The 26,475-nt window shown below is 52.6% G+C and overlaps 1 protein-coding gene across 1 annotated transcript in view; it reads left to right on the forward strand.

The window, feature by feature from the left end:
* Positions 1–1,663: 1,663 nt before the first annotated feature.
* Positions 1,664–26,475, forward strand: part of ASTN2 (astrotactin 2) — a gene marked incomplete at its 5' end in the record, with an annotated part of 343,253 nt that continues 318,441 nt past the window's right edge. Inside the window, one exon of the mRNA XM_084272571.1 lies at positions 1,664–1,991. Within this exon, the coding sequence (XP_084128697.1) occupies positions 1,664–1,991 (328 nt within the window). The remainder of the gene's footprint in view (positions 1,992–26,475) is intronic.

Raw genomic sequence — 26,475 nt, forward strand, 5'->3', positions numbered from 1 at the left:
CCAAAATCTATCCTTTTCCCCTTTAAAATAAAGAGGGGAAGCTCTTTTTTCCCCCCTACTACTATAGTTTTCCCAACCAGCACCTGATATTCCATTTTTGCTTGTTTTTTTTTTTTTCCTTTTTCTTCCCAGTGAGCCCAGAAGCTTCACCCCTCCTAGTTGGTTGAAGCTGGGGGAGTCTCACATTAAACACTTTGTAATGAGTTGCCCACTTGCTGGTGAGCACTTTTTGGTGTCTCTTTATTCCTGTAGCTGGAAATAGGCACTGCACTCGCATCGAGTACTCTTACAGAGGGGGCTGCAGCTTGCTAAGGCCCCCTGGGAACAGAGCTTGAGCTGTTTGTTTGCTGGATTTCACGTTTCTTGCCTTTCTGCCCTTGTTGTGGTTTTAACATTTGATGACCTAGGTATCTCAGAAGGCTGTTTTGCCTCAATAGGCATGTGATGAATTGATCTTAATTAGCTTGTGGAAATAATATAAGCCTGAGCATTAAGCGTGCTTTGTTAGGGTTTTGACATCTTCTTTTATATGTACATCTACAAATAAAATCAGGTAGATTAGCAGTCACTAGGAAATTGTTGTTGTGAGTCACTGACTCATACCCACCGTAGGCTGCCTCTCCTCGTCTGGGTTAGTCACGCTGCGGGCAGGAGCTCGCGGGGCTCGGGGTCTAACTGTGTCCACTCTGCCCACAAGGATGGGGTTTGCCTCCAAGCTGCTCCCCATAATTCCAGTTTACCTATTGGAAGAGCCCATTGGCTCCATCATGGCTCAAGTCAGAGCAGGAACCACAAACCAGGTCAACAGAGCTCACCTGGTGTGTCTCCAAGCACAAACTCGGGTGGCACCGGGACGATGGGCAGCCACAGGAATCTGTGGTCAGGGCTCAGCATCAGTTATTCCTCTGGCTCCCATTTAATCGCCGGCTGTTAAAGACCGGGTCAAAAACCTTTGCTAGGAGCCCCCGGTTTGTCTCCTCGGGCTTGTCGTGGCAAGCCAGCCCCCTGTCCCTCGGACACCGAGTCACTTTGGGAAGGACAATAACCAGGAGAAGCTCCCAGGGCGCGTGTTTCTGTGCAGCTGCACCCCGGCCGTCGCCCAAAAGGAGGGGTAGCCCGAAGTACGCGCGGCGACGAGCATGGCCGGGGGGCAGGAGCGGGAGGGGAGCTTAGATTTCGGGCGTGAGAAAGGCAGCGGCGGCGCGCCCAGGGCAGCAGCGATCCGGGAGCAGAGGGGGAGCGCGGCTTGGGGGAACCGCGGAGGGGGGAAGAGGGCAACGCGGCCGCGAGGGCCGGCGGGCCGGGGCCGAGCCCACCCGGACACGGGAGAAGCCGCCGCAGGTAGCCTTAAAGTGCCAGGGCGGGAGCCGTGCGGGGCAGAGCGGGGCGGGCTCAGCCGGGGGCGCTGCCCGCCCGGCCGCCCTCCCGCCGCTCTCCCCCACGCGGGCAGCGGGCAGGGGCCGTCAGCCGCCGGGGAGCGGCAGAGGGTCCCCGGAACGGCGATTCGGCGGCGGCGGCGGGCGGGGGGGGCGGTGGCGGCTGTGGGGCGGGCCGGGAGGCGGAGCCGGGCGGCCGCGGCGGCGGCGGGCTGGGGCGGCTCAGTGCGCCCGGCTCCGCTCGCCTCCCCTCGCCGCGGCTCTCCTGCGTCTGGCTCCGGCCCGGCATGGCCGCTCCGCCGCGCCGCCGCCTCGCCGCCGCGCCGCCCCCGCCGCCGCTGCTGCTCCTGCTGCCGCTGCTGCCGGTGATGCTGGGCGGCGGGCCCGGCGCGGCGGCGTCGCGGGAGCCCCCCGGTCCCTGCCGCGTAAAGACGGTCACGGTGTCCACGCTGCCGGTGCTCCGCGAGAACGATATCAGCTGGAGCGGCGCCCCGCCGCCCGCCGCCGCCGCTGCCGCCGACTCCCGGTTGCTCCTCTTCGTCCGCAGCGAGCTGCCCGGCCGCGTCGCCGTGCAGGACGACCTGGACAACACCGAGCTGCCCTTCTTCACCCTCGGTGAGCGCCCGTACCGCTTCCCCCGCCGCGTCCCGTCCCGCCATCCCTCCAGCCCTCGCCTCCTCCCTTCCTTCCCCCCACCCGGAGCATCCCGGTGCGGGCAGCCGGCTCCGGGCTGTCACCCTGCTGCGCCGCGATATCTGGTCACCCTTCTCCCCTTACCGTGGACAGCCTGGTTGTGTTTTGGACCTTTCTAACGCTGCCCTTGCTGCACCCTGTTGGGTTTTTGGTTTGTGGGGTGGTTGTTTTTTCTCGGCTGGGGAGGGATTTTTTAGCAGGGCCTGAGGGCTGCCGCCTTTTAAAAGCCCTGGGAGTAAAGCGTCTCTGCTCAGGCTAGAAAGTGATGGGTGCCTCCTCTTGTGCTCCAACTTGAACGCTGAGCTCCGGAGGAGGTACCACCGACCCTGGGAGAAGAGGACGAAGCTGTCTTTTTAGCCAGAGCCTAATTTTCTAAACGCTTCGTCTTAATTCTCGAAGCTCGCTCTTGCTTCACGCACAACTCCAGCGCCTGGGTCTGTGGCGAACGCCTGCAGACTTTCCTCCCATCTCGGCTTTTGTGGGGAGGGGGATGGGACTAGAAATAATTCTGTTGTCGTACTTCGTCTTGATGCCTGATCCTGTTGCCTCAGACGGGGTGCCCGCACTGCCTCTGGTCACTTTTATCCTTTTCTGTGCCCGAATCACCCCGGGGATCCTCCACGGGAACTGCTGAGGATGCTGTATGGACAGCGTAGTGTTTACTCTGCTGGGTCACCGAAGGGTTTTTTGTTTATCTCTTCTTTATCCGTTGGCTTTCTTGCTTTTCAGTGCCTGGACATAGATAATTCTAGTACCTGCTTAACTTTGGGTCTGAGATACTGCTTGGCACTGCTGGGCTGTGACTTCCAGCGCATCGCCCTGCGTGCCACAGGCATGTCAAGGTGTGCCCATGTGCAGGCTGACCTGCTGGGCACGTACTGCGAGTCCTTCCCATACCCTGCAGAAGGTACAATGTGTCAGGGGAGGAAGATGAGTGTCTGTGTCTCTTAGTCCTGTCCTTTTACCTTCTGTGAAGCTTTCTTGTAGCAAGTGCCTGTAACAAATAAGTTGATGGTACTTCTTGAGCCTCTTGGGTTCTGGCTTTGCAGTGTGGCTTCCTTGGACACACTTGGTCAACTGCAAAAAACTCCCAAACAAACCAGATACTCTCTTTCAAGTAATAAAAGTTAAAAAATATCAAAGATTTGATGCAGTAGGAATGACATTTACCTTACAGTGATTAAAAGTAACAAGAAGTTTCATGGTTCACTGAGTTGAATTTTCAGATTAGAGTACAGTTTCTTCAGGGACTGGGTGTGAATTGCGCTCTGATCTAAATATATCAGAAGGCAAAGAAACCCCTCTGTGTGTAGCTTAGGTAATGGCTCAAGTTGAGGGAGAGAAATTTGACTTGATAGATCAGAGACGTGATCTAGTATGGCAAACCCCGTTTCTCTGAGTGACTGCCAATAAAGAGACCATGTCTTGGTCTGAAAAATAATCTCTTTTTTGGTCCTGCATGTACTATTTAATATGTAGCATTTCTCTTGCAAAACTGTGTTTTTGTGGCTGCCCATTTGCGGACACCAGACCCCAAAACATCCCTTCCTGTTCCCCTGAACCCACGGGAGTCAGGCAGATTGGAAGATAAATGGAAGCTTTGCCCGTGGTGGGATGGCTTCATCACCGTCACAAAATTAATCAGCACGTTGCCTCCAGAGAAGGTAAAACACTTGTCCTTCCCCAAGGTCTAGCTCATGAATTGCTGTGGATGCTCTGATATTTCAAATTTGTTGCATTTCTTCCCGTCTCCTGGTGTGGCAACTGAGTCTTTCTTGCAGTTAACTCTTTTCTGGGTGAGAGCTGGCTTGTTTTTCTAGTGCAGGAAGTAATGCTGGAGTTTGCTGTGGTGTTTTTTGCCCACTGCATCATTTTCTAAGTCTGTCGGTGGTTGGGAACCTGAGAGCAGCTGCTGCCTGATAATGGGGCTCTTGGAGGTGAAACTCAGGTTACACGTGGGAGGTCATTCGGGGCAGGGATTGCTTTAAACACTCTCATCTCTTTGCTAAAGTCTTCAGTAGCCCTTATTGTTACCTGATTTCTGATGCTTATGTGTATTTATATGCGCCGCTGAACATGTTTAGCGGCTGTTTGGGCCTGAGCTCAGGAAGATACATAAAAGCTGATGTCCTGCTGATCACAAATGCGTTGAGGGCTCCCTGATGCTTTTGCAGCTACCACAGACTGCTCACTGGCCTTGGGTGGGTAGGAAGACCTTCTAATGCCTCAGGGCAGCCACGCTGACTGGCGTCCTACAGGGATTCTTGGGAGGGGAAGAAACCCACCCTACCCAAAGACATGAAGCAGGCAGAGCTAAGTCCCGGCACCGATACTACAGACTCTGAAGTGAAGTAAGTTGAGAATAAATTGAGGCCACCCTGTTTTGCTGGGTTCAAAAGTCTTTCTGGGCCAGGAAGCATGAAATAAACTCATTGCCACCAAGAAAGGAAATGCTTTAAGTGCTGTGGCTAAGGCAGGCAGTCTGTAGTCCTGGGCCTGCTCAGCAAGTCCCAGCTTAGCAAGTCTCCCAAGGCTGAAGCAGTTCTTGTGCTTCTTGTCGCTCTGGGTTACAGAAGCCTGGCAGGTGCCAGAGCCTTGTCTGCAGCAGTGTGAAACTTCTGCTGGTTCTTTTTTAAGGGCAGAGCAAGTTAAAATAGGCTGAGGAGATAGATACACCGAGTCGGTGGCTGGTACAAAGTGCAGGCAGTGCTGGGTGTCCCTTTCCTTTAAAGGGTTTCCCCTTCTGGGCAGGAAACAACTTTCTCTGTTGCCTGACAATGTGAGATTTTTATTCCCTTAAAGTGAGTAAACCGAGAGCTCCCAGGGCTGCATCTCTGTCTGCTGGGGACTGAAACTGAAGGAGAAAGCAGCCCTGGGAAATCCCCAGGCTGCGGACCCTGGTCCCACTGTGTGCGAGGTGCAGGAGGAGCAGCAGGAGCATCATCTGCCGTCGCTCGCTGCGTGAGCTGTGGGTCGCGCGTGGCTCCGGAGCCCACTAGGGGGAGGTGGGAGCCCGGGGATGCGGGGCCCGGGAATACCGGTCCTACCGCCCGGAGACGCCAGTCCTTGGGTTACCGGTCCCGGGGATGCTGGTCCCGCCGGTCCCCGGAGTGCGGGTCCCGGGGATGCTGATCCTGGGGATGCGGGTCCAGGGGATACCGGTCCCGGGTTTTCCGGTCCCGGCAGCCCTCACACAGTCTCAGCGCCAGGCTCTGGCCTCCCCAGACGGAGAGAAAACTCCTGTTTTCTTGTTGCATCCTGCCTGGGTAGCAATGGGGGACCAAGACACCCATCGGCAGCTCCAGTTTGCTCCATGACCCTTCTTCAGTGGGGTGTCTCAGTTTCTGTATTTCCTACTCCTCCTCTTATTTTCTCTCATTGGTGTTGGAGACAAGAAGGATGTTTCTCCCCCTACCCCCCAGTTACATTGCTGTAAAATTACCCAGCAAAGCACAGTGGTGGCAGGAAATGACAAATGTAACTTTGCCACCGGTGTGTTATGAATTGCTGTGCATCCCCTTTCCTGAAAAAGCATCCTGCCCTTTCCTTAACCTTGGATACAACTGATGCTTTGCGGTATTTTTCCTCCCCCCCCACTAATTCTTCTAGTGTTACGCTGGCAAATGGTGCAGCCTATCATTGACTTTATTCTCATACAATGAGGTCTCTCCAAGGTATGTATCTTGATTTAGTCAGCAGCCATGTGTTCTGTACAATAGCTGCTCCACAAGCAGCGTAGCCTGCTTTAAGTGCAATTCAGGGAACGAAGCAGTTAGCTTCCGAGCTAATTTAGATGAGCTCTGTCTATGTGTGAGCAGATATATATAGAGGAGAGGGAAGGAAAGAGGCAGACAAATTTTCACCACTGCTCTTAGCCAGTAGTGGCTTACATAAGAACAGTTTACTACACACTTCTCATAAATAGCTTTAATGGATGCTGTTTGATGGGCGCTTGCAGCTCGACAAGGTGCTTTGTTTTGGTGGTTGTTGGGGAAGGCGGTTGAGCATCTACATTACATGGTCCCACCGTGGCCCCTGTGCCTGGCTGAGGATTATACCCCACTTCTGGAAGTTCTGCAGCTCCCCTGTTTCCTCAACAGTTTGGTGCTGCTTTTTGAACCTTCTTTCTTAACTTCTCCCCAAGCCATCTTATAATTTGCACAACTTCTCTTTAGAGTGAGAACACACTAAAATAAGGGGGAGCACAGAGTTCCCCATGGATTGTCTGAATTTACTGCTCTTCCTGCAGTAAATCCTTGAGCAGGGTTTTGCCACCCTTCTTGTGGTCAACAAGTCCTGCTTTTGCAGCGTGGGGTGGTGAGGCTCAGGGTTACCTGGGGAGCATGGATATGACTCGAGTTTTTTGATGGCACTGGTCAGAAGTGCTGTGCTCTGCTTTCAGCTGGCCTGTGAGCTGTAGAGCAGCATCATGTGGGATTTCAGAGTGGGAACATGCCTGGCATAAGACCCTGCTCATTGGGGCATGGCATGTAAAACCTGGGTTGTTTCTGCAGAAGGAAGCTGAGGACCAAAGTTTGCTTTCGGCGTCTCCTTTTTCTGTTAGTTGTCTCCTAGATTTGAAGAGCTGCACTGCACATCTGTCCAGATGGTTAATCAGATGTTGGGGGTTTTTGTTTAATTTTCTTTTTTCTGGCTGTTCCCAAAGTTGGCCAGGGCAGAGAGAGTCGCATCTTCCACCAGGAAAGTGGAGGGAGCCAGAAAGCCCTGGTGAGATGGTAAAGTGACGATGAGACATATTGGTGGGGATGTTGACTAAGGAGGATGTAGACCTACGAGCAGGGCATGCTCCCTGTTCCTTTCGGGTCCATCCACAGCTGTGCATGGCCGTGGGGTCTAGGCCAGGTCCACAGTGTCAGGGGCTGCCTGTGGGAGGGAAGAGGGAAAACCTTCTGGTAGCAATTTCCTCCTTTCCTTGTATGTGATTACTTAAGCCTTGCAGGCTGGAGGGTTCTTGTAGTTGGAAAGGGAAGAAAAAAGAGCCTGGCTTGGGCTGGGGTTGTATCAGCGATGTAGGTCCTGAGATCAAGATCTGGCCACTGCAGTTGCAGGAGAGAGAAGGCACAAAATGCCCACAAAAATGGGTCAATCCTCAGATGACCACTTCCCTCACAAAGGGAAGGTCTAGTGTGGCTCTTCCAACACGGTGGGCTGTGGACTTGGGAGGAGATTTTGCTTCATCTCTGGTATATGTTGGGGTGAGAATCCCAGTTAAAGCTGGGAATCTGTAACTGAGCAGCAGGCTGTTCTCGGGGAGTTGCTGCTTTCCAAGAGTACCCGCGTTGACCAGCTAGTGGCAACAGAAGATTAACTATAGAAAGAGGAGCTGGTTTTTTGCAGCTGAACTGTCAGGCTGGAGTAGCGGGAGGAAGCTGCCGGCTGGAGACCCCTCTGCTCCCCCTTCCTCCCATGTGATGGCAGCGGGTTTCCTGTGATGTTGGTGCACCAGAAATATTTATTGCTCTTTCCCTGGAGGGGGAAAAAATGTATTTTCTTCAGAATTAGGTGGGGACCTTGCGTTTCTGTATGGGGGCTGGGGAGGTGAGTGACCTCCGAGTGCCACCATGCAGGTAGACATTACCTCCAAAACTTGCTGCCTTTTCCTTTTGAAGCACTAAAAGTGTGAACCCTGTTCATGTGATGGACAAGCCTCTGTGACACGGTGCTGATGTGCAGTGTTGTCTGGCTGTGAAACTGGGCTGAGCCCTCAGGCTTTCCTGGTGTAACAGGAGTTCAGGCGCTGGTCTGGCTGGGACAGGAGGAGAATAGATTGATGCCACTTGCAGGAACAATAGGGTATTGATCTTATGCTACCTCGACATACATGTTAGCAGTTGCAGGTGCCTTGAGAAACACCTACCATGACACCAAAGCGCCTCGTGGAAGTGTGGGGGTAGGCTGGGGTTGGAGACTGAAAGGGGAAGTGAAGAAAATAGAAATGCCTTGATTGAAGCCTTTCATCGTCTGGAGTGCCCGGAGCTCAGAGTGTCGGGAGTGTTCTCCCAGCTGCAGCCGGCTGAAATGGGGAATGAAGAGCCTCGGCCAGTCTTTCTGCGCTGTGCTGCTCCCCTGCCCTGCCCCTGGCACATTGCTGGGGTGGGCAATGGCATCGAGCAGAGATGCTGCTTGTGTGTAACCAGCTCGAGAAATGGTGCCACTTAAAAGAATTGAATGCTTGTGCTTGCTGCTCGGGTCTCGGCTAATGTGGTTAAGGTTTCCAGTGTCCAGACAGTATGGAGACACTTAATGGTATTGAAGAAGCAGAATGGCATGCGGAGGGGATGAGCAGTGATCTCGGCTGCGCTGCTGGCACGAGGCTTCTGCTTGTCTCTCCTGGGAAGGAGGCAAATGGGGCAAAACCCACCAAAATAATCAGAGAATAAATGATTTTGGCCCATCTGTTCCTTTGGGTGTCTTCCCTTGTATGCCATGAGAGCAGCACGGCTCTTGAGTGAATCTGGCATGTTTCTCCCACTGCGGTCCATGGAGGAAGGAGGGATTCCTTGCAGGAGGATGCTGCCTGCGAGAAGATGGGGCAGATAAGATTTGGAGCCAGGGCTCTCTGCCTGTGGGCAGAGGCGGCTGGTGGGGAGGAAGACAGCAGCAGAGTTCCCCTCTGTTTCTCATTATCTGTTCCCCACCAGTCTTGCACCCCTCCCTCTGTGCTTCCAGCTCTCCCGTCTCCGTGCAAGAGAAAGTCTGTACGAAACCGCAACCGGCTTTGAAAGCAGCAGCGAAAGGGGAGAAATTTTCCATTAGCAGCATCAGCAGTAAAAGAGATTTTTTCCCAGTCACCTGGTAACTGCTGTATTTAGGAAGATTACTGAGCTGATGGTGTTGCTCCCAGGCATATGCATGGGAGTGATCGTGGTAAAGGAGGGGGCAAGGGCCAGCCTGGATGGCTGCACGCAGCATGGAGGTGAGCTGGTAAAGGTTAGCCGAGCATCTCTCTGCAGGGAGAGCAAGCCGCTGTGCTGGAGAGGGGACCTGCTGGGCCTAGCACCTCGCCTGCACTGTCATCTGCTCCTCTGCATGCGAGAATGAAGCAGAAATTGCATCGCCAGCTGCACTACAGGGCTGCAGTGAAGTGGGGGAGCAGAGCGTGGCTCCCTAGGGCTGGGTGCTCACCTTTGGGCACTGGCTGGGATCCTGGTGCATGATGCCGACCCTTCTCTGGGTCTGAGGAGATATGCCTATGGAGGGGTGCAGCCCTGTCTGCAGACCTTTTACACTAACTGGGGATGTGAAATCGCCCTCCCAAAAGCCCTTGGCCCCAGGACAGCAGAATTGGGGTGCAGGGGCTAGACACTCTGGGTTTGCTCCCAGACCTGCTGCTGGCTGTGAGCATCCTCACAAACAGCTCAGCTGCTCTGATACCTTGGAGGTTGTGGTTCTTTCTCCTCCCTGATGTCTCTGTGGGGCAGTGGGGTGGCCTCTCCGGCAGCTGGAGCCCTGCCCTGGCTCTGCTGCATGAGCTGGCTCCCTGGGGGGCTGCTGGGTGCTGAGGCACTCGCCTAACATCAGCTGGCATTGCAGAGCATGTCGCGGCTGCCGCAGTCACGGCTGCGTCTGTCCCAAGGCCGTTCACTGCCCGTATCCTTCCCTGGCTGCTCTTTCTGGTTCGCGAGTGATTGGCGTTGCAGGGAGTGCAGCACATCCCTAAAAATACAGGATCAAGTAGCAGAAAATAGGAGTTGGCAACAGCACTGGAGTATTTTTCTTGTTTTGCCTCTAGCCAGCCGCTCGGTGAGGGCTTCTCATCGCCCCACTCCCCTGTCAGCAGCACATTGTGATGGCAAACACGGGGCAGTTTGTCTGCGGGAGCTGGGAGGAGGAGGGCTGGAGCAGAGCATGTTTGCTGCAGCTCAGGACCAGGACCGGCTGCTTGTCTGCGCCAGCCAAGGAGCAGCAGGTCTGTGTGCTGAGGCTGAAGAGCCTCCATCTACCTCTGCGCTTCTGTTGCTACAGCTCCTCCTGCCTGGGGGCTGACGGGCACTGGGAGATGGAAAACCCACTGGGAGATGGCAGACCCTTCACCTTGGCTTGCTGAGTGTGAGCAGTCACCTGTGAGGTGGGTTCAGCATAGGCAGTGGCTGACCCTGGAGAGTTTTGGAGCTTGTTGGGACATCCTGATTGTGTCCCTTTTCCTCCTACCCCCACCACTCTTCCTTCCTGTGCTTTGTACCTCTCGTGTTTAAATTAGAGGGTTTTAAACTGGTTTTCCTGCCTAGGGAACTCCTCCCAAGCTTCTCTGAAAGACAACTTGTTGATATCATGCTCCTTGTCCACCCACCTCTGATGTTTTGGGAAATCTGGACAGAGAGTGCAACGAAGGAGCAAGGTGTTGGGAAGGTGATCCAAAAGGTGGATGCACATTCCCCTCGGTCTCTTCCATGCCACCCAAACTGGGCAGCCCATGGTCAAGTCATGTCTACAGGCTCATTTGTAGCATTTCAAGCAGCTTCTGAAGTAGAAACTATTTCCTTCCCTTGCTCCCAGGTACAGCCAGGAGTTTGCAGGAGAAAGAGCCTGAGCCAAAGCAGTGTGCTGGGGCTTGTCTCTGTGTGCCTGGGGATTTTGTGGGAAGGCTCTGATTTGGCCTGGGATCCCCTGGCCCCAGGGCTACCTGCTGAACATGGTAAACATCTCCTATCACCTTCTGTCTGGAGGAGGTGCTTGAGGTGGGCAGCTTGGAGCCTCCTAGGAGATGCCAGCACTGGGTACCACTTAATTTAAGTAGGCTCAACTCATGTGATCCTCCTGGCCCTTATCAGGATGGCCTGTGGGACAGGAGGCTGTGAGGTAGGTCCAGCCAGAAAGGAGGGATGCTGTAGAGGAGGTGATCACAGCAGTGGCATTTTGGGGACCTGACAGGTACGCCTGGGAGGAAAGACATCCAGCAGCGATGACGTTGACCTTTTCTGCACAGGCAGGTCCTCGACTGCTGTTGTTGGAAGGGCGCTGGCTGCTCTGCCTGCCGTGCTCGCTTCGGGGACTCGAGCATCCCTCATCCCCTGTGGAGCAGAGGCAAGGCTGTAGGGGTGCGTTTGTCACCTGAAGAGCCCCTGGGCTCCAGCTGAACTTTGTGTTCTAGCAATAAAACCGTGCTAGGAAATGTGTGCTGTAACAAAGCCCATGGATATAATACATCCATATCATACTGTACCTTTCATCTTGAAGGATTCCCAAGGAGCTTTACAAACTCGGTGTGCTGCAGCCTGCCGGGGTGACTGAATGCTATCAGTGAAGGCTGCAGTCTAATCTCTGCGGTAGTGTGTGTGTCCCCCCTCCCTGCTCCCCCTCGCAGGGGGAACTTTATGAAGTCAGATCTTGGGCTAGCGCTGTGCTGGGTGTTTTCCTCTAAGCCTGAGTTGCTCAAGAGAAAAAAGGAAACCGTGTAGCTGTTTGTTATGCAAAACCAGCAAGGAAATATTCTTCCTGGGGCAGTAGGAGTGGGTGGGAATTACTTTTGCACAGCTTCCACAGCTTTGGTTCCTGGTAGAGAAAGCACTTGCAGGGGAATGTGCCCTCTGTGTAGCCCTAGGACAGGGGATAATAAAGTTTGAGCTCTTAAGAAATTGCTTCTGGGTGTAAGGAGGGTGGTGGAGTTCAGCTGCTGGGCATGGGGGCTACTGCTCTTGGCAGGGATGCTGCGAAGGCCTGCCTGGAATACTTGGTGCACAAGTCTTTCGTCACTCAATGTCCCCTTGGAGACAGTTCCTGAGCAAGTAGGATGTCCACATCCACATCCTGCAGCCTTTGGCAACACCTGGGCTGCTCCTGCCTCCCAACCCTGCAGGGTGGGAGTAGGGGAGGGTGATGCAGCCCTCTGCCCCCCGTCACCCTTGGTGGTCCCCAGCTCCGATTGGGTTTATTTCCCTCCACTTCTGCCTCACCTGGAGCTGTGGGGGTGGTGGGAGGCATCTGAAGTGGCTGCTGATGGCAGTGGAACCTAAAAATCAGCACTGGAAGTGGGATAAGGGGCACAAGCTGAAGCTGTCAGCAGAGGCATATGCTTGAAAAGCGGAGGTTAGCTCGAGTCTATTTTTGTTTGGAGTGGTACACACTTAGCCTGTTTTGTTTAGCAGTTTGTTTATGGGATGTATTTTCCCATCCTGTGTAGCTCCTCAAATGTATGCTATAAACAAACTGGAAAATCAAAAGCAGCCTTTACGTCTTCCTGTTAAACAGATCCCTGCACACAGGAGATCCAAGGTGCCTGGTGCCAACAGGGTGAGGTACCTGCCAGCCTGATGTCCTCCGGGAAGGAGGAGGGAAGTTGTCTTGTCATATCTGAGTATGGGCCACCAAGCTTGGAGAAGAGGAGACTGAGGGGTGACCTCGTTAATGTTTATAATTATGTAAAGGGTGAGAGTTGGGAGGACACAGCCAGGATCTGCTCAGGGATGGCAGCGACACGACAAGGGGCAGTGGGTGAAGCTGGAGCAGAGGAAGTTCCATGGGAATGTCAGGAGGAACTTTGTCACTGTGAGGATGATTGAGCCCTGGGACAGACTGCCCAGGGAGGTTGTGGAGTTTCCTTCTCTGGAGACATTCAAACCTGCCTGGATGTGTTCCTGTGTGATTTAGTCTGTGTGATCCTGCTCTGGCAGGGGGGTTGGATTAGATGATTTTTCAGGGTCCCTTCCAACCCAAATGTTCTGTGATTTTTGTGACGGGGATTGCTGTGGGCACCCCTGGGGTGGAGCAGGGACACCTCCAAAGTCTTTTTGTCCATTTGCTCTCACACTGGAGGCTCTGAGCCTTCTTGTGCCCATCCCCTCAGAGTGCAGGTGTTGCCACCTGTAGCTCCTTTAGCTTTGCCTCCTTCCTTGGACCCCATCGAGACAATTCCTCAGGCCGCCAGGAACAGGCTGCGGTGCTGCCAGCATCAGTCATGGATCCTGGTTATTAAAGCCCTCAATTGAATTTCAAGCAGGGAATGGAGATTTGTGGCCATCCTTACCGCAGTCGTTGCAGTTGCCTTGTACAGGACCAACATCCATGTGTTTCTTACTTTAATTTTTCTAAGTGTGATCAGAAGGATGAGAAGTGTATTTAATGACATAGCACCAGCCTTGTCTCTTTAACACGACTTGAGGAACCAGAGCTGCTTGAAGACACGGACTGCAGTCCATGGCTTTCCATCTCCTCCTGTGCAGCGCTTGCTGTTTCCTCCTCTTCTGCTCTTTGCTTTCCCCAGACAAGCAGCACAGTTGTCCTTAGCGTGTTCCCAGCTTCTGCTGTGTCGGAGGAGGAAATCCATTATCCTGTGGCATGGCAACTGGGAGGGAGGTCGGGGACGCTGCCTGTAGGGGCTGCTCGCAGCCAGCTTGGGGTCTTGCCAGAGCAGCGGTTTGTGCCACAGACACGCTGCTCCTCGTTGTGCTCAAATTCTATTCTGCTTTTGTAGCAGCCGCCTGTGCTGCTTAGCTGACAAGCTGTTCCTTAACACACCGTGGCCTGGCTGCGTGTGGGAACGGGGATGGGAGCAGAGATTCGGGTAGGATGTGAGCTCTGCTGAGCTGGAGGTGTGGAGGATGCTGCTGGCCAATGCAGCCCAGGAGTGTGTGCGCTGCCTGAAATCGTGTGCACTGCCCAAAATCATGTGTGCTGGGGGAGGTTTTCTCTGCTGCTTGGGCTCACTGTAAGGACTGTTGTAAAGCCTTTTCCCTCCTTGCTGATGAAGGGTTTACAGCATGTTGCAATGAGCCACTTAAAGGCAAAACAGGAGGGAAAATCCTGTTTGCAGCACTCTTCCCGGCTGAGCCAGCGCAGCAGCCCAGGGTGAGAGATACAGCGTGTCTCTAAGGGATGCTGAAAAGAAGTTGAGCCTTGTGAGAGCTTTCCCTTTGCAGAGCAACACACTGGTGTTTCTCCTGCAGCACGTCCCAGCTGCATTGCCTCCCTGTAACCACGTTCCCCGCTGCTTGGTGAGCTTCACTGCCAGTTTGGGGTGTGCCAGGAGTCACATAAACCCAATGGTTTGGTAGGCCTTGGTCTCCAAAGCACCTCTCTTCAGCAGGACCAATGGAAATCTGTCCATGGATACCTGTCCCACATCTGAGGAACCTCTCTGGTCACCTCCCTGGAAAGAGGGATCACAGATTGCCTGGCTCATGCCAGCTGTCCTGTCAGGGAGCTGGTATGGGACAGCAACTCCTTGTCCCAAAGATACTGGGGCTTTGGTCTGGTGACACTTTTGCCATGGCTCCAAAGATGAGGGCTTTTAGCGGATGTGGGGCTGCAGTTTTAAATCACTGCTTGTTCTGATCCTCTCCCTACAAAACTGCTCTGAAGGCACCTCAGGGCAAACCAGCAGGAGTTAATATTCTTCTTTTGCTGCTGTTGGGTGGGGGAAGAATTTTGATTCAAGAAAAGCTGTTTTTTGAAAGATGCTTCTTGTCTCAGGCAGCCGAAGGGCAGGTGGGACCTGGCTGAGAGGAGAGATACTCTGGACCTGGCTGGGGAACAAGCTGCAGCCTTAATTTGGCTGGTTATGGCCGTGCAGCATTTCCCTAGTCTTCTCCATGCCCTCGTTCTTCCAACTCTATGCAAATATTTGCAGCAGTTAGAGAGCTGCCCAGGGAAATTTTTATTCCTGGCATGAGATGAGTTAGAGGGAAAGGCTGGGCCAGGGGAATGGTCTTCTGGGGGGCACCAAGATCCCCCTGTCCATCAGCCTCGGTTGTGATGGCCAGCAGATGGGGAAGAGCAGGACACAGATCCCTAGAGCGTTCCATGGAGGCTTGCACGGATCCCTAGAGCGTCCCATGGAGGTTTGCTACCGCGTTCCCATGGGATGCTTGGTTGCACATAGCTGCAGTGAGCATCTGTGTGTCCTGAACAAGCTGGAAGGGTCCCACAGCAGCTCCTGAATGACTCCTGCATCTCCATTCCACCCCGAGAAGTCCCTCTGTCCATGGGGACGCTGTGTTGTGCCGAGCACGGGTGGGCTGCTGTGAGGGAAGAGGGAGGCTTTTCTTTGAGGTCTCACGGACACGCTGAGTGCTGACCAGGGCCAGCACAGAGGGAGGGATGCTTCTGTTAATTAGCACTAGATGAAAGGAAACCTTGTCTTTATTCAAAGAGCGTCTTGTTCCAGTTTCATCACAGCCCCTCAGTTCTGAGCTTTAAAGTTTGGGGTGTGTGTGTGTGTGTGTGAACAATAAGTTTGGAAAGATGTTTTGAAGCCAAAATCTCGGCATTGTTATGAAAATGCTGAAGGGGAGTTGTGACACTGTTTTGAAGATGAAAGTGTTTTTACAATCTTAAACTGACACATTAAAAAAAAAAAAAAGAAGAAAGAAAGAAAGAAAAATAAAGTTTGCAAGAAAGATGGCTCTCCACAAGACTTACCCTGGCCAGAATCAACCACCACCATCCCCAAAGATGGGAACACACTTGGAAGTGCTGCTGGCTTTGGTTGTCACATAGGTGAGGTCCAGTGTGATGAAGTGAGTGGCCCCTGTTAGTGCTGCTGTGGGGATGGGATGAGCTCCATGCAGCCCTGGCCAAGGAGCAGTGGGTGTCCCCCACCCCACTGGGTGCTTGCTTCACTCCAGGCAGCTGATGGATCAGCAGGATGGCAGGAGGAGGGTGTGGGATGAGATGATGGAGCACGGATGTCCATGTCAATCATCCATCATGTGTGGATGATGGTCCCGTCCTCGCTGCCCTCACGATGACCTCGCTGCTTCTGAACCCAGCAGAACCACTGTGGTTGGAGTTGGTCTGTGGAAACTGAAATGTTCCCAACAGTTTAGCAAGTGTCTGCATCATGGGTGAACCAAGCTGCTCTCTGACAGTGAAGAGTGAGGCTGGAGCTGGTTACCGCCAGATGACAGAGTCATCCTGGGACTGCTCGGTTCATCTCTTTCAGCTCACACCTCTATTGGTATGGGGAATGGTCTGGGGGTTTCCAGCAGCCTGGGCTCCATCACAGTCCCTTGCTGCGACCAGCTCCCCTGTCCCAGCAGTGCATCACACTGGCTTGAGCTGTGGTCCAGCACTGGCTTGAGCTGTGGTCCAGCCCTGGCTGCTTGTGTGTTGCCTCCTGCACAGAGCAGCCCCTGCACCCCATGAAGATGGACTGTGCAAGAAGGTGTCGGGGTGTCTAAGGAGGCTGTGCTACACACACCTCCCCTCTGCCAACTGCCCACAGCTCCCCTCAGCTGGGCAAACAGCACAGCTGTCACTCACCGACCACCTTTCCTTGGGATTTTCTTTGCTGTGGCCACCTCAATGCACCGGCTCGTGGTGATGGCTTTTGTTAATTCCCATTAAGCTCTCGTTTCCATTACGCTCTCGCAGATACCCAGAGGCCTCTGAGCACTTGCCCTATAATTAAAAGCAATCTCTTATGATGTCTGAGGGAGCCGTGCAAGTTACAGGGCCATGAGCCCTGGTCTGCTGCAGAAGAGCTGTCAGGCAGTTCCTTCGTTAGAAAACAGACACCAAAAATTCCTCTTCCACCCCCAACTTTGTCTTCCTGCCAGCCCTGGATTCCAGATTTATTTAAGGGTCTTTTCTTTTGGGCTTGGGTGGGTGTGGAGCGTGTATTTTTTGCCATGTGAGTCTGACAAGCCCTTGGGGAGGATGAGTGGGTGTCTTGAAGCGTTAGGGAGAAACTTGGCAAGTTCTTCAGCTCCAGGGATCTCTTTGCATTTCTGGCTGCATCTGCTTTTTTATCCTGCTGCTCTTCAACTTTTCTGAACCAGCAAAGTCACACCCCAGCAGCGCTGCCATCCAGGAACGACTCTGCTCCTGTTCCTCGAAGGCCTGGCTGTAGAGACCTGGTGGCTTCTGTGGTTTCTCCCGAGGGTGCTGACCACTGGATGGGATGGGTCCTTGGCTCCCTCTGCACAGAACCCCCAGTGTTAACTGTAGATGGGGACAGTCTTGCCTTCTCTGCATCATAGAGGAGGGGGGATGAAGATGGGCAGTAAGGTGCTCAGAGCTGGCTGCACAAAGGAGCAGCTGTACATGGGACATGTATGCCAAGCTTGGGTGTTTCACAAAAGAAGGAAAGGCTCTCCAGAGCCTCTTCGAGGTGGTGTGTTTCTTGTGGTGGTTTGTTGCCTGCTTACAGCTTGGTTCCTGGCCATGCATATGGGATTTGGCATCTGGTTTCAGAGGGTGAAGGCAATCTCTTGGCAGAGGTTGGGCGAAGAGGTTCCTTCTATGATCTTTACTGCAGTGGTGGAGAATACAGGGCTTTCGAGGCACTCTGGGACTGTCACTGTGCCTTTTGACTCACAAAGTGACCAAGTGAGCACACCTCCCTCTACCCACTCTTTGCAAGGGCCTGAGGGGCTCCCAGCTGGCATTCCAACATCCCTATGTGGAAGCTGTGCCGGTGGGGAGAAAGAGGGACCCTCCGTGCTCCCTCCCTACCAGCTGGCTGATGGTGCATAAAGAGCTGAGGAAAGAAGACCAGTGGTAGAAATGGGTGAATGGAGAGTGGTAGGTGCACTCAACAGCCCAGGATGTGCTGCCCTGTGAGCCGGGCTAGGTGTTGCTCAGTGTGTGCATGTCTCCAGGCAATGGCTCTCCCCACAGCTTGAGGAGTGGCTGGATGGTAGGACAGCAGGATGCTGCTGTTGAGTCCAGTGGCTGTTGTTGCTTGTCCCTGTGGGAGCTGGGGTTTTCTCTCTGCTTCAGCATGCTAAAAAATGCTCTGCACGGTTGAAAGTTTCCCTCCTCTCCCCTGTGTGCACACGAGTCTCCTGATCTCTGTGAGAGTGACAGCTTCTCTAATCAGGCAGCCGAGGAGGTAACCTTAGCAACTCCACGCTGGTGCTGGGGACCGTCTCCAGCTACCCTCAGAGATGGCGTGTCTGGTGTCCAAATGGCCTCTCACGAGGACCGGGGAGCTTGGGCTGCCTGTGCACACGAATCCCCTTTCCTTGACAGTGTGTGGTGTCTGTCATGCAAAGTGAGATCTGCCATGGGAGGATGCTCCTATGTCCCACGGCTGCTTGCTCTGCTCTGGTTGATGTGCTGGCTGGACACTACCTGCCCCGGCTCTCGAGAGCAGTGTACTGGTGTCTGTGGGCCATACTGGACGGGAACTGGTGCAGAAGGAAGTGCTGAGCCTGCTTCTGCTGTGAGGGGGGCTTGGGGCTGCACCGGGGGAAGCTCTGGAGATCTGGAAGAGCAGGAACCTGCCCGCCTGGAACCCAGCGTGAGGCATGTGCTTGGCTCATCCCTTTCTGTAGGCTGCAGGCAGTGGGAGCTGACAGCCTGGCAGCAAGCAGCGCTGGCCAGGAGGATGGTGATGAGTGCAGCAGGGTCCACATCTGCTGCAAAAGGACAGCTGGTGTCCTGTGCCCTAAGAGCTGTGAGCCTGCCTGTCCCTCCATCCTCACCATCCCTCTTTCCTCTTTGTCCTCCCCATCCCTCTGTCCCCCCTATCCCTCCATCCTCTCCGTCCCCTCCACCCAGGCTGACGCAGAGACTGCAGCACTGAGCACTCCCTTGAAATCCGAATGTGCCTCCTGCCCTGTGGGCTGGAAGGGCCTTGGCTACTCGAAACAGTGCTCGGAAATACTTTTTTATAGCAGCTGGGAGCGAGCCAGGGCGAAAATGAGCTGAGGCCGCTGAAGGGAGATAAGCTGAGACGTAAACTGTGATTTTCTGCCCTGTGAGCCCTATGCATGGATTTCATCTTTTAATGGAAGTGCAGTAAATAAAAGCCATTTTCACAATAAGCTGAGCAACAGGTCATAAGCGTCTGAGCCACTGAAATTGATAGAAGCGAGCTAAGCGTAACAAATCTCCCAAAATTGCACCAGACTCCACTTGTATCTAGTCCCTTCCTGCATCTCACCAATTATAGCAAACGGCAATTATTTCTGAGCCAGAGCTTTCTCTGAATAAAACCTCAGTCAAACTGCAGATGCTTTATCTTTTTCAAATAGATTTGTACAGGAGGAAAAAGCCCCAGTGGGGAGAAATCCCATTTGAAGGGGCTTTCCCTAGCAGCGTTTGCAGGGAGCGGATGCTGGACATGCGTGGAGGTGTAGATCTGACCCATCCATGGTTCGCTGGCTCCATCTGAGAGGGGGATTCAGGGAGATGAGGAGTGCCGTTCTCTTTTGAATGTCACTGGTGTCTTTGCTGGGATGGGGAGTGGGCTAAGGGTTTGCTGGCACTGGTCATTGTGGTGTGACCTGCATACTGCTAGGATGCTCCTGGTGATGGTGTCCCTGTGGAGCACTGACTTCTCTGTCTTCCAGTGAGGTCCAGTAAGTGACTGTCCCTTCCCAGTCCCCATCACAGGGCTCTATGCCGATACCCGGCGATGCTTTTCGGGTACAAAACAGACTCTTGAGTCCATGCTTAGACTAAATGCTAACACTTCTGCCCCATATAGCCTCTATGATTTTTAAGAGGCATCCTTGCTGCAGAGCCTTGGGGTGCACCTGCAGCAGCGGTACCGCGTGGGGGAAAAATTCCTTGTCTCTGCACCAGTTGGTCTGATTTGAGTGCATTACCTGGGAATTTAATCTATCCACAAGTGCTTCTAAAGGGATGCTTATTTTATACATGTCATAGTTTAACCCCAGCCAGCAACTGAGCACTGCACAGCCGCTCGCTCCCTCCTCCACGGTGGGGTGGCGGAGAGAATCGGAAGAATAAAAAAAGTGAGGGAACTCGTGGGTTGAGATAAAGACAGTTTAACAGGTAAAGCACAAGCTGTGCACACAAGCAAAGCAAAACAAGGGATTCACTCCCTGCTTCCCATGGCAGGCGGGGGTTCAGCCATCCTAGGAAAGCAGGGCTCCGTGTGTAGCGGTGACTTGGGAAGACAAACACCGTCTCTCTGAATGTTCCCTTCTACCTCCTCCTTCCCCCAGCTTTATATGCTGAGCATGGGATATCCCTTGGGTCACTGGGGTCAGCTGTGTGTCCTCACAGCTCCTTGTGCACCCCCAGCTACTCAACAGTGAGGCAAGGAGTGGAAGAGGCCTTGGCTCTGGGTAAGCATCCCTCAGCAGGAGCGAAACCATCCCTGTGTTACCGATGCTGTTCCCAGCACAAATCTGTATCACAGCCCTGTACCACCTACTGTGAAGAAGTTAACCATCCCAGCCAAAGCCAGCACACCACAGACATGTGGCATGGCTGATTTTACCTGCTTTTTTTCCAGCCCACAGCTGTGTAGCCTGGTCCTCACCTTTGCTTCTGGCTTTGTGGTGTTGGCATGAGACATCCCCGGTGCGTGGGGCTCACAGAGGAGGGCCGTGAGGGTGGCAGTCAGCATGTGAACGGGCGCTCCTTGGCCGAATGGCTGTGCTGAGGCATAAGGCATCTCAGCCCTGATGTTTTCCTGTGCATAGGAGTGAAGTGCGTTGCTTGGGACTTGTTGGAAGCCTGCTCCTGCTGTTAGATGCTGCTAGAGATGCTGACAACGAAGTGCCACAAGATAGCGGGTGTATGAAGCTCAACTGGCTTTCTGATTGATGTCATTAGTGCTCCCTACTGAAAAACCCCTGGGAAGCTGGACACTTTCTGTCTCTGGATTTCTCCAGAAGTTTTAGCTGAACAGCTTCTCGTTAGGTATGTAGAGGCTGCTAATGTGGCACCCTCCTGGGTCCAGGAAAAAAATTTGAAAGGTCTTAAATTGCCCAAGAACTGATTTGTCTCTCCTGGTGTTGTTAGCAAAGCGCATGGCTCCTGGTACTTTGCAGCAGCCAGGATAGGACGAGGAGGCTGCATCCCCTGCCATGGCCCCAGGGCCGTTGCTCTGTACAGCTTTGCTGGGTGAGAAATCACCAACGGGGAGCGATGAGTGTTGTTCAATGATGCGTCCTCCCCTGTCATGGGGGAGCAGAGTTTGATTGATTTACTCAGTATTAGTTTCTGCACGGAGAAAACCGTTGGTTCTTTTTCTTTTTCCTTTTTAGCTGAGGCTTGGGAATTCCATATCCCCTTGCCCTTCTGAGGGTTGTTAATGAAAAGCATGGAAACAGCTCCTCTGCAATTTAATTTGCTTGTGTGAGCTGGCAGCTCCCCCCCACACCTCCCCAAAATATGTCAGAGATTTGTTGAGAGGTTTCCAGGGCTGCCTCCCAAACATGCTGTGCACATGATCCTGCCTCCAGATGCTCTTCATAAACTGCAGGTTGGTGCTTTCAGGAGAATATGTGTGTGTGTGGCTGGAGTCCCCTAGTCCAGCTTGGAGAAGGAGGGTGTATGATGTCATCATGGGCAGGTCATGGGGGAATTCCTGGGGAAAGCAGCTCCTGGAGTCAGCGTGAGCCCCATCTTTCTGCTGAAGCAGTGGGTGGAGGGGGGAGCACTGAAAAGCTGCAAAATGCCATATTTCAGACCTCACCTGGGCTTTCCCAGCACGGAGAGGGGAGGGTTGGCTGGTGCTGGGTCTTGGGGTGATGAGAAGGGCTGGCGTGGCTGATGACCAGCTGAGAGATAGAGACAAAGGGTCTGGATGAGTGAGATCTCCACGCTGGCCAGGCTGCAAGCACCTGTTCTGCCCAAGTTCAGAAAACGATCTGAAGTTCTGTGCCCTCGTGCCTTTCTCTGGAAAGGAGTTGCAGGTTGTTAAATGAAATTTCAGGTGTTCTCTGAGTCGCTCTTTCCTTCACATATGCACGTGGGCAGCCCCACCATCAGCATCCTCACCACCACAACAGAGCGCAGTCACCAGGTTCAGAGCTGGGGGAAGGCAGCACTGGTCCCTGCAGGTACCGGCTTATCTTTCATCAGAAGCAGGACAGTGATCAGGCTTTGCAGTTGCCTTGCCCATCTCTCTGCCAGCTGAGGCACATCTGGCTCTCCTCTCCCTGTGCCGTGCCAGCCAGGGCTTTTGCTGCATCCTGCCGCAGGGATGCGGCTTCGCATCCTCCTCCATCAGCAGTATTGGAGGCAAATCAACTAAAATATAGGATCAGAGTGGTTGTTCAGTTCAGCATGTGGAACATGTTCATTTACTCACCTAAACAGAATTTCATCGTCCACCTCCTGTGGTGTAACGAATCCAGCCAGAGATGCTCAATGCCTGTAGCTGCAGCAAACCGAAGCTCCCCAAGATGCTCCACAAGCTGCGACTTGCTCTCTGCTTCATGCAGCGTTTCCTAGCACAGCTGGCCCCTACAAACTTCTTTTCAATTTGGGAAGCACTGTCTTTGTTTCCTTTTGCCTAGCCAGCTGTAATCCTTGCCTGGCTGTGCCCCTTACCGGGTAGCTGTTTCTTTTCCTTAATCTTTTATGAAGCACTTTTATCATAAGCTCTTTGAAAATCCACTGAAATTAGACCCTCTAAATCACCCTCATCTATTTTAAAGGCTTTCTTTTACAGATAATGCTGCCAGGTTGCTTAGCATGCCTCTTTTCCACCATCCCTTAAGGAAGTTACGTTGCCTTGACCAGTTCAGATTGTGCTTTGCCAGCTTCTATATTAGCTGACCCCTAATTAGACTCTGAGTGAAGTTCCTGCTCTCCTGCAGTTTGGTGTTTAGCCCTGCAGTCCTGGAGTCATAGTCTCCTGATTTTAAAATAAATAATAATCATTATTATTATTACTACTAATAACAACAAAACACTACAGCTGGTTTACTGTTTGCACAGCTTTTAAGAAAAGTGCCCAGGGACTTGTGTGGGTATTGTGGGCATTGTATTTGTGTTTGGTAATACAACCTTGTAGCTCATCTAAAGAAGCCTTTTCAGATGTGGAGAACTGAAGTGTGGTGGCCAGCTCTGCAAATAGTGTGCTGGGATGTTTGGGATGCACAAGTTTCACTGTGTAGCTGCAACTTTTCAGAAATCTCACCATACAGCTCTGGTGTAGCTTTTCTGATAGGTTATTCCTCATTTTTGTGGGTAGGGTGGCTGGGGTCTTTTTTCCTCAAGATCACAGAATCAGAGACCATTATTCTAGATAATCTTGTCCAACCCCCCCTGCCAGAGCAGGATCACCCAGACTAAATCACACAGGAATGTGTCCAGGCAGGTTTGAATGTCTACAGAGAAGGAGATGCCACAACCTCTCTGGGCAGCCTGTCCCAGGGCTCTGTCACCTTCACAGTGACAAAGTTTCTCCTTGCATTCCCATGGAACTTCCAGCTTGCACCCGCTGCCCCTTGTCCTGTTGCTGCCTTCCCTGAGCAGAGCCTGGCTCCATCCTCCTGACTCTCATCCTTTACATCTTTATAAACATTAATGAGGTCACCCCTCAATCTCTTCTTCTCCAGGCTAAAGAGGCCCAGCTCCCTCAGCCTGTCCTCATAAGGAAGGTGTTCCATGCCCTTCATCACCGTGGTGGCCCTGTGCTGAGCTTATTCAAGGAGTTCTATGTCTTTCTCGAACTGAGGGGCCCAGAACTGGACACAATATTCCACATGTGGTCTTACCAGGGCAGAGTAGAGAGGGAGAAGGACCTCTCTTGACCTACTAACCACACCCTTTCTAACACACCCCAGAATGCCATTGTCCTTCTTGGTCATGAGGGCACATTGGTGGTTCATGGTCATCCTGCTGTTCCCCAGGACTCACCTGAGGGCTCACATGTGCTGATCTCCAATGATGCTGACCCCCATAAAATGGGGAGAGCCATGGATGAGCTGTGTGCCTGCAGACAGTGGTCTCAGGTCAGTCGTGTGCATGGGGAGGAAGAAGGCTGGTGCACAGCCCAGCACTGCACTTGGGAATTACTGTGTTCATTCTTGGAAGGTAAAAGAAGCTCACTCTGGAGGCACAGGGATGTAAAAGCTTGGGGAAAAATAGCATTGGTTGACCAGGTCTCTGTATTTGAGACAGTATGTCTAGTCAGAACTGCTCCCCCCACCTTGCAGGCTCGGGCATAACTGCATCTAGGAGCTGGAAGCTGTGAGTAGATAAATTCAGGCTGAAAATGAAGCACAAGTCCCAAAATTAAATTAGTTGGCTGCTGTCGGGGGGTGGTGGTGGGGGTTATGTGTGTCATGCTGCATGATTGCTGTGATCTCTCCTGCCTGTGCCTACAACAGGATGTAATACTGCTCGCTCTTTCTGCTTCCTACAAATACAGCATGCTCTTCCTTGGACTTCACAGGAAGTGTAGGACACAGGAGGGATGTCTTTGAATAGAAACATCTGTTTTCCCTTGCACCCCTCCTCCTTCTCCCCTGTCCCCTCATTCCTTGCCACAAGGTTAAATGCCACAGCAGAGAAGGAAATTGAGTTTAGGTGCCTGTGCTCCCAAAGGTTGCTCTTAGCTGGGGAAATGCATCTTCCTGCTGGGCTCTCTCACTAATCCCTCTGGGATTACTTGCTGGCTGAGAGGCGGTGACACCGACCGAAGGGGTTGCAGCAGTGTTCTTGGTGTCCTCGGGTCAATGGGATGCTGGTCCCATCATGCACTTATAATGGAGAGGGTATCTCTAGAAGCAAGGATTTATTTACTGTGCCTGGCCTGGCAGGGGTAATTTGGGATTGCAAGGAATAAGTAATCAGATCTCCATTTTCTGAGGGCAATGCCAAGTAAAGATGTATGAGCCTAGTCCTTTTTTATTGTTTAGAAGCAGCCTCGCTCCCTGCACAACAGGGTGGGCTCTATATATTACAAACAGAGGTTAAAGCCCGGGAGCAGACCTATGGAAGCCTTGCAAGAAAGACTCCAGGCCAAAAGCCCAACCAGAGCTTAATCTGGCTACTGCTGTAAAGGATAATTAAAAATATTTCAATAATACATTAGCAACAAAAGGGGATCTAAGGAGAATCTCCATCCTTTCTTGGATGCAGGGGGAAGTACAGTGACAAAGGAGGAGGGAAAGGATGAGGTACTTACTGCCTTCTTCACCTTAGTCTTTAATAGTAAGACCAGTTGCGCTCATGGTACCCAACCCCCTGAGCAGGGACCAGAATGAAGCCCCCACAATCCAAAGGGAAATGGTTAGTGAGCAGCTACACCACTTAGACACACATAAGTCTTTAGGGCTGGATGGGATCCACCCAAGGGTACGGAGGGAGCTGGCAGAAGTACTCACTGAGTGACTTCCCATCATTTATCAGCAGCCCTGGCTGGCTGGGAAATTAGCCAGTGGGATGCCCATCTACAAGAAGGGCTGGGATGATCCCCACCATTCTGTCAATCTATGATCCAGGCCTGGAGGTTGGTGGCCCTGCCTCTGGCAGGGGGGTTGGAACTCTATGACCCTTGGGGTCCCTTCCAACCCAGACCAGTCTGTGATTCTATGATCTCCTGCTGTCCCTACGAAGAAACACACATCAAAGTCTCAGTTTTCAAAAGGGGGAGGGGGGAAATTGAGCCCACGTTGCCCATCGGCGCATGTGTGTGTGTACACACATATGTGTGTGTGTGTGAAAAGCCTATTTAAAAATGTTGGCTACTGCATTAAAAATAATTGCTATTGGTTACACAAATTACCAGCAATATTGCTGTGGCTGTGTTACAGCCTAAATTTTCAGTTGATTGCTACCACATAATTTTTAGCAAATAACGAAAGCATTCTAACTTAAATATTGTCACAGTATCCTTTTAATAGGCAAATGGGGTAATTATAATCTACTTGGATAATAGGATAGATTCTACCTACCAATGTGCATGTAATGCATTTTGCTGATTCCAAGCAGACTCTGGAGATCTGCATTTTCCTTAGTGGTGGTTCTGCAAAGCTGGGAAAAGAACCCCAGCCCTTCAGCTGGGTCAACAGGGAGATCTGAAATGGGGAGATGAACACACATGTTCTGGTGCCATTCTTTGTTGCTGGAGCTTTTCACTTTTGTCTGGGAAGATTTTGTCCATGGGCAAGGGATAAACTCTGGAATATAGTGCAGGCTTCAGCGGTGACTTGATTTCAGGATTATTGGCAGAGCAGAGCAGAGTTTGTGGCAAAGCAAGTGTTTCTGGCATAGCGCTGTTTTTTTAAAGCAAGGTTCCAGTCTCCTGCAGCCTCTGAAACTGAAATCTTCTTGGGGTTGCTTCTCAGCTCTGCAAATTGAGTTTAGTATAGCAGCTCCAAGCTGCTGGTGCTGCTGGGGTCCCGGGGGCTGCAGGCAGCTGGTGCTGGACATGGCCCAGGGCTGGCATTATAGTTATCGGTGGTGCCCACTGGCTCGGCTTCATTGTATTCCCCTCCAGATACAGCCCAGGAGTGTTCATGCTCCTTGTGAACACTGGGGCACATGGGGAAGTGCAGGAGGCTGGAAGAGCTTCTTGTTTCTGGGTGAAGTTTCCTTGGTCTGGTCAGTGGTTTGCAGCGAGCTGTTGACAGTGGCTTTTGGCAGCTTGGATCTTGAGTTGGTGAGGTGAAAGCTGGCAGCCCTTTGTTCTGATGTCAAAACAAAGGGATGAGTGCTGGGCTGGGCTGTGGGAGCTGCTGGGTACACAGGAGTGGGGGTGGAGGGGGGGATGCTGGGCTAAAAT

The sequence above is a fragment of the Gallinula chloropus genome (genome assembly GCF_964237585.1).
Source record: "Gallinula chloropus genome assembly, chromosome: 18".
Classification (NCBI taxonomy): Eukaryota; Metazoa; Chordata; class Aves; order Gruiformes; family Rallidae; genus Gallinula; species Gallinula chloropus.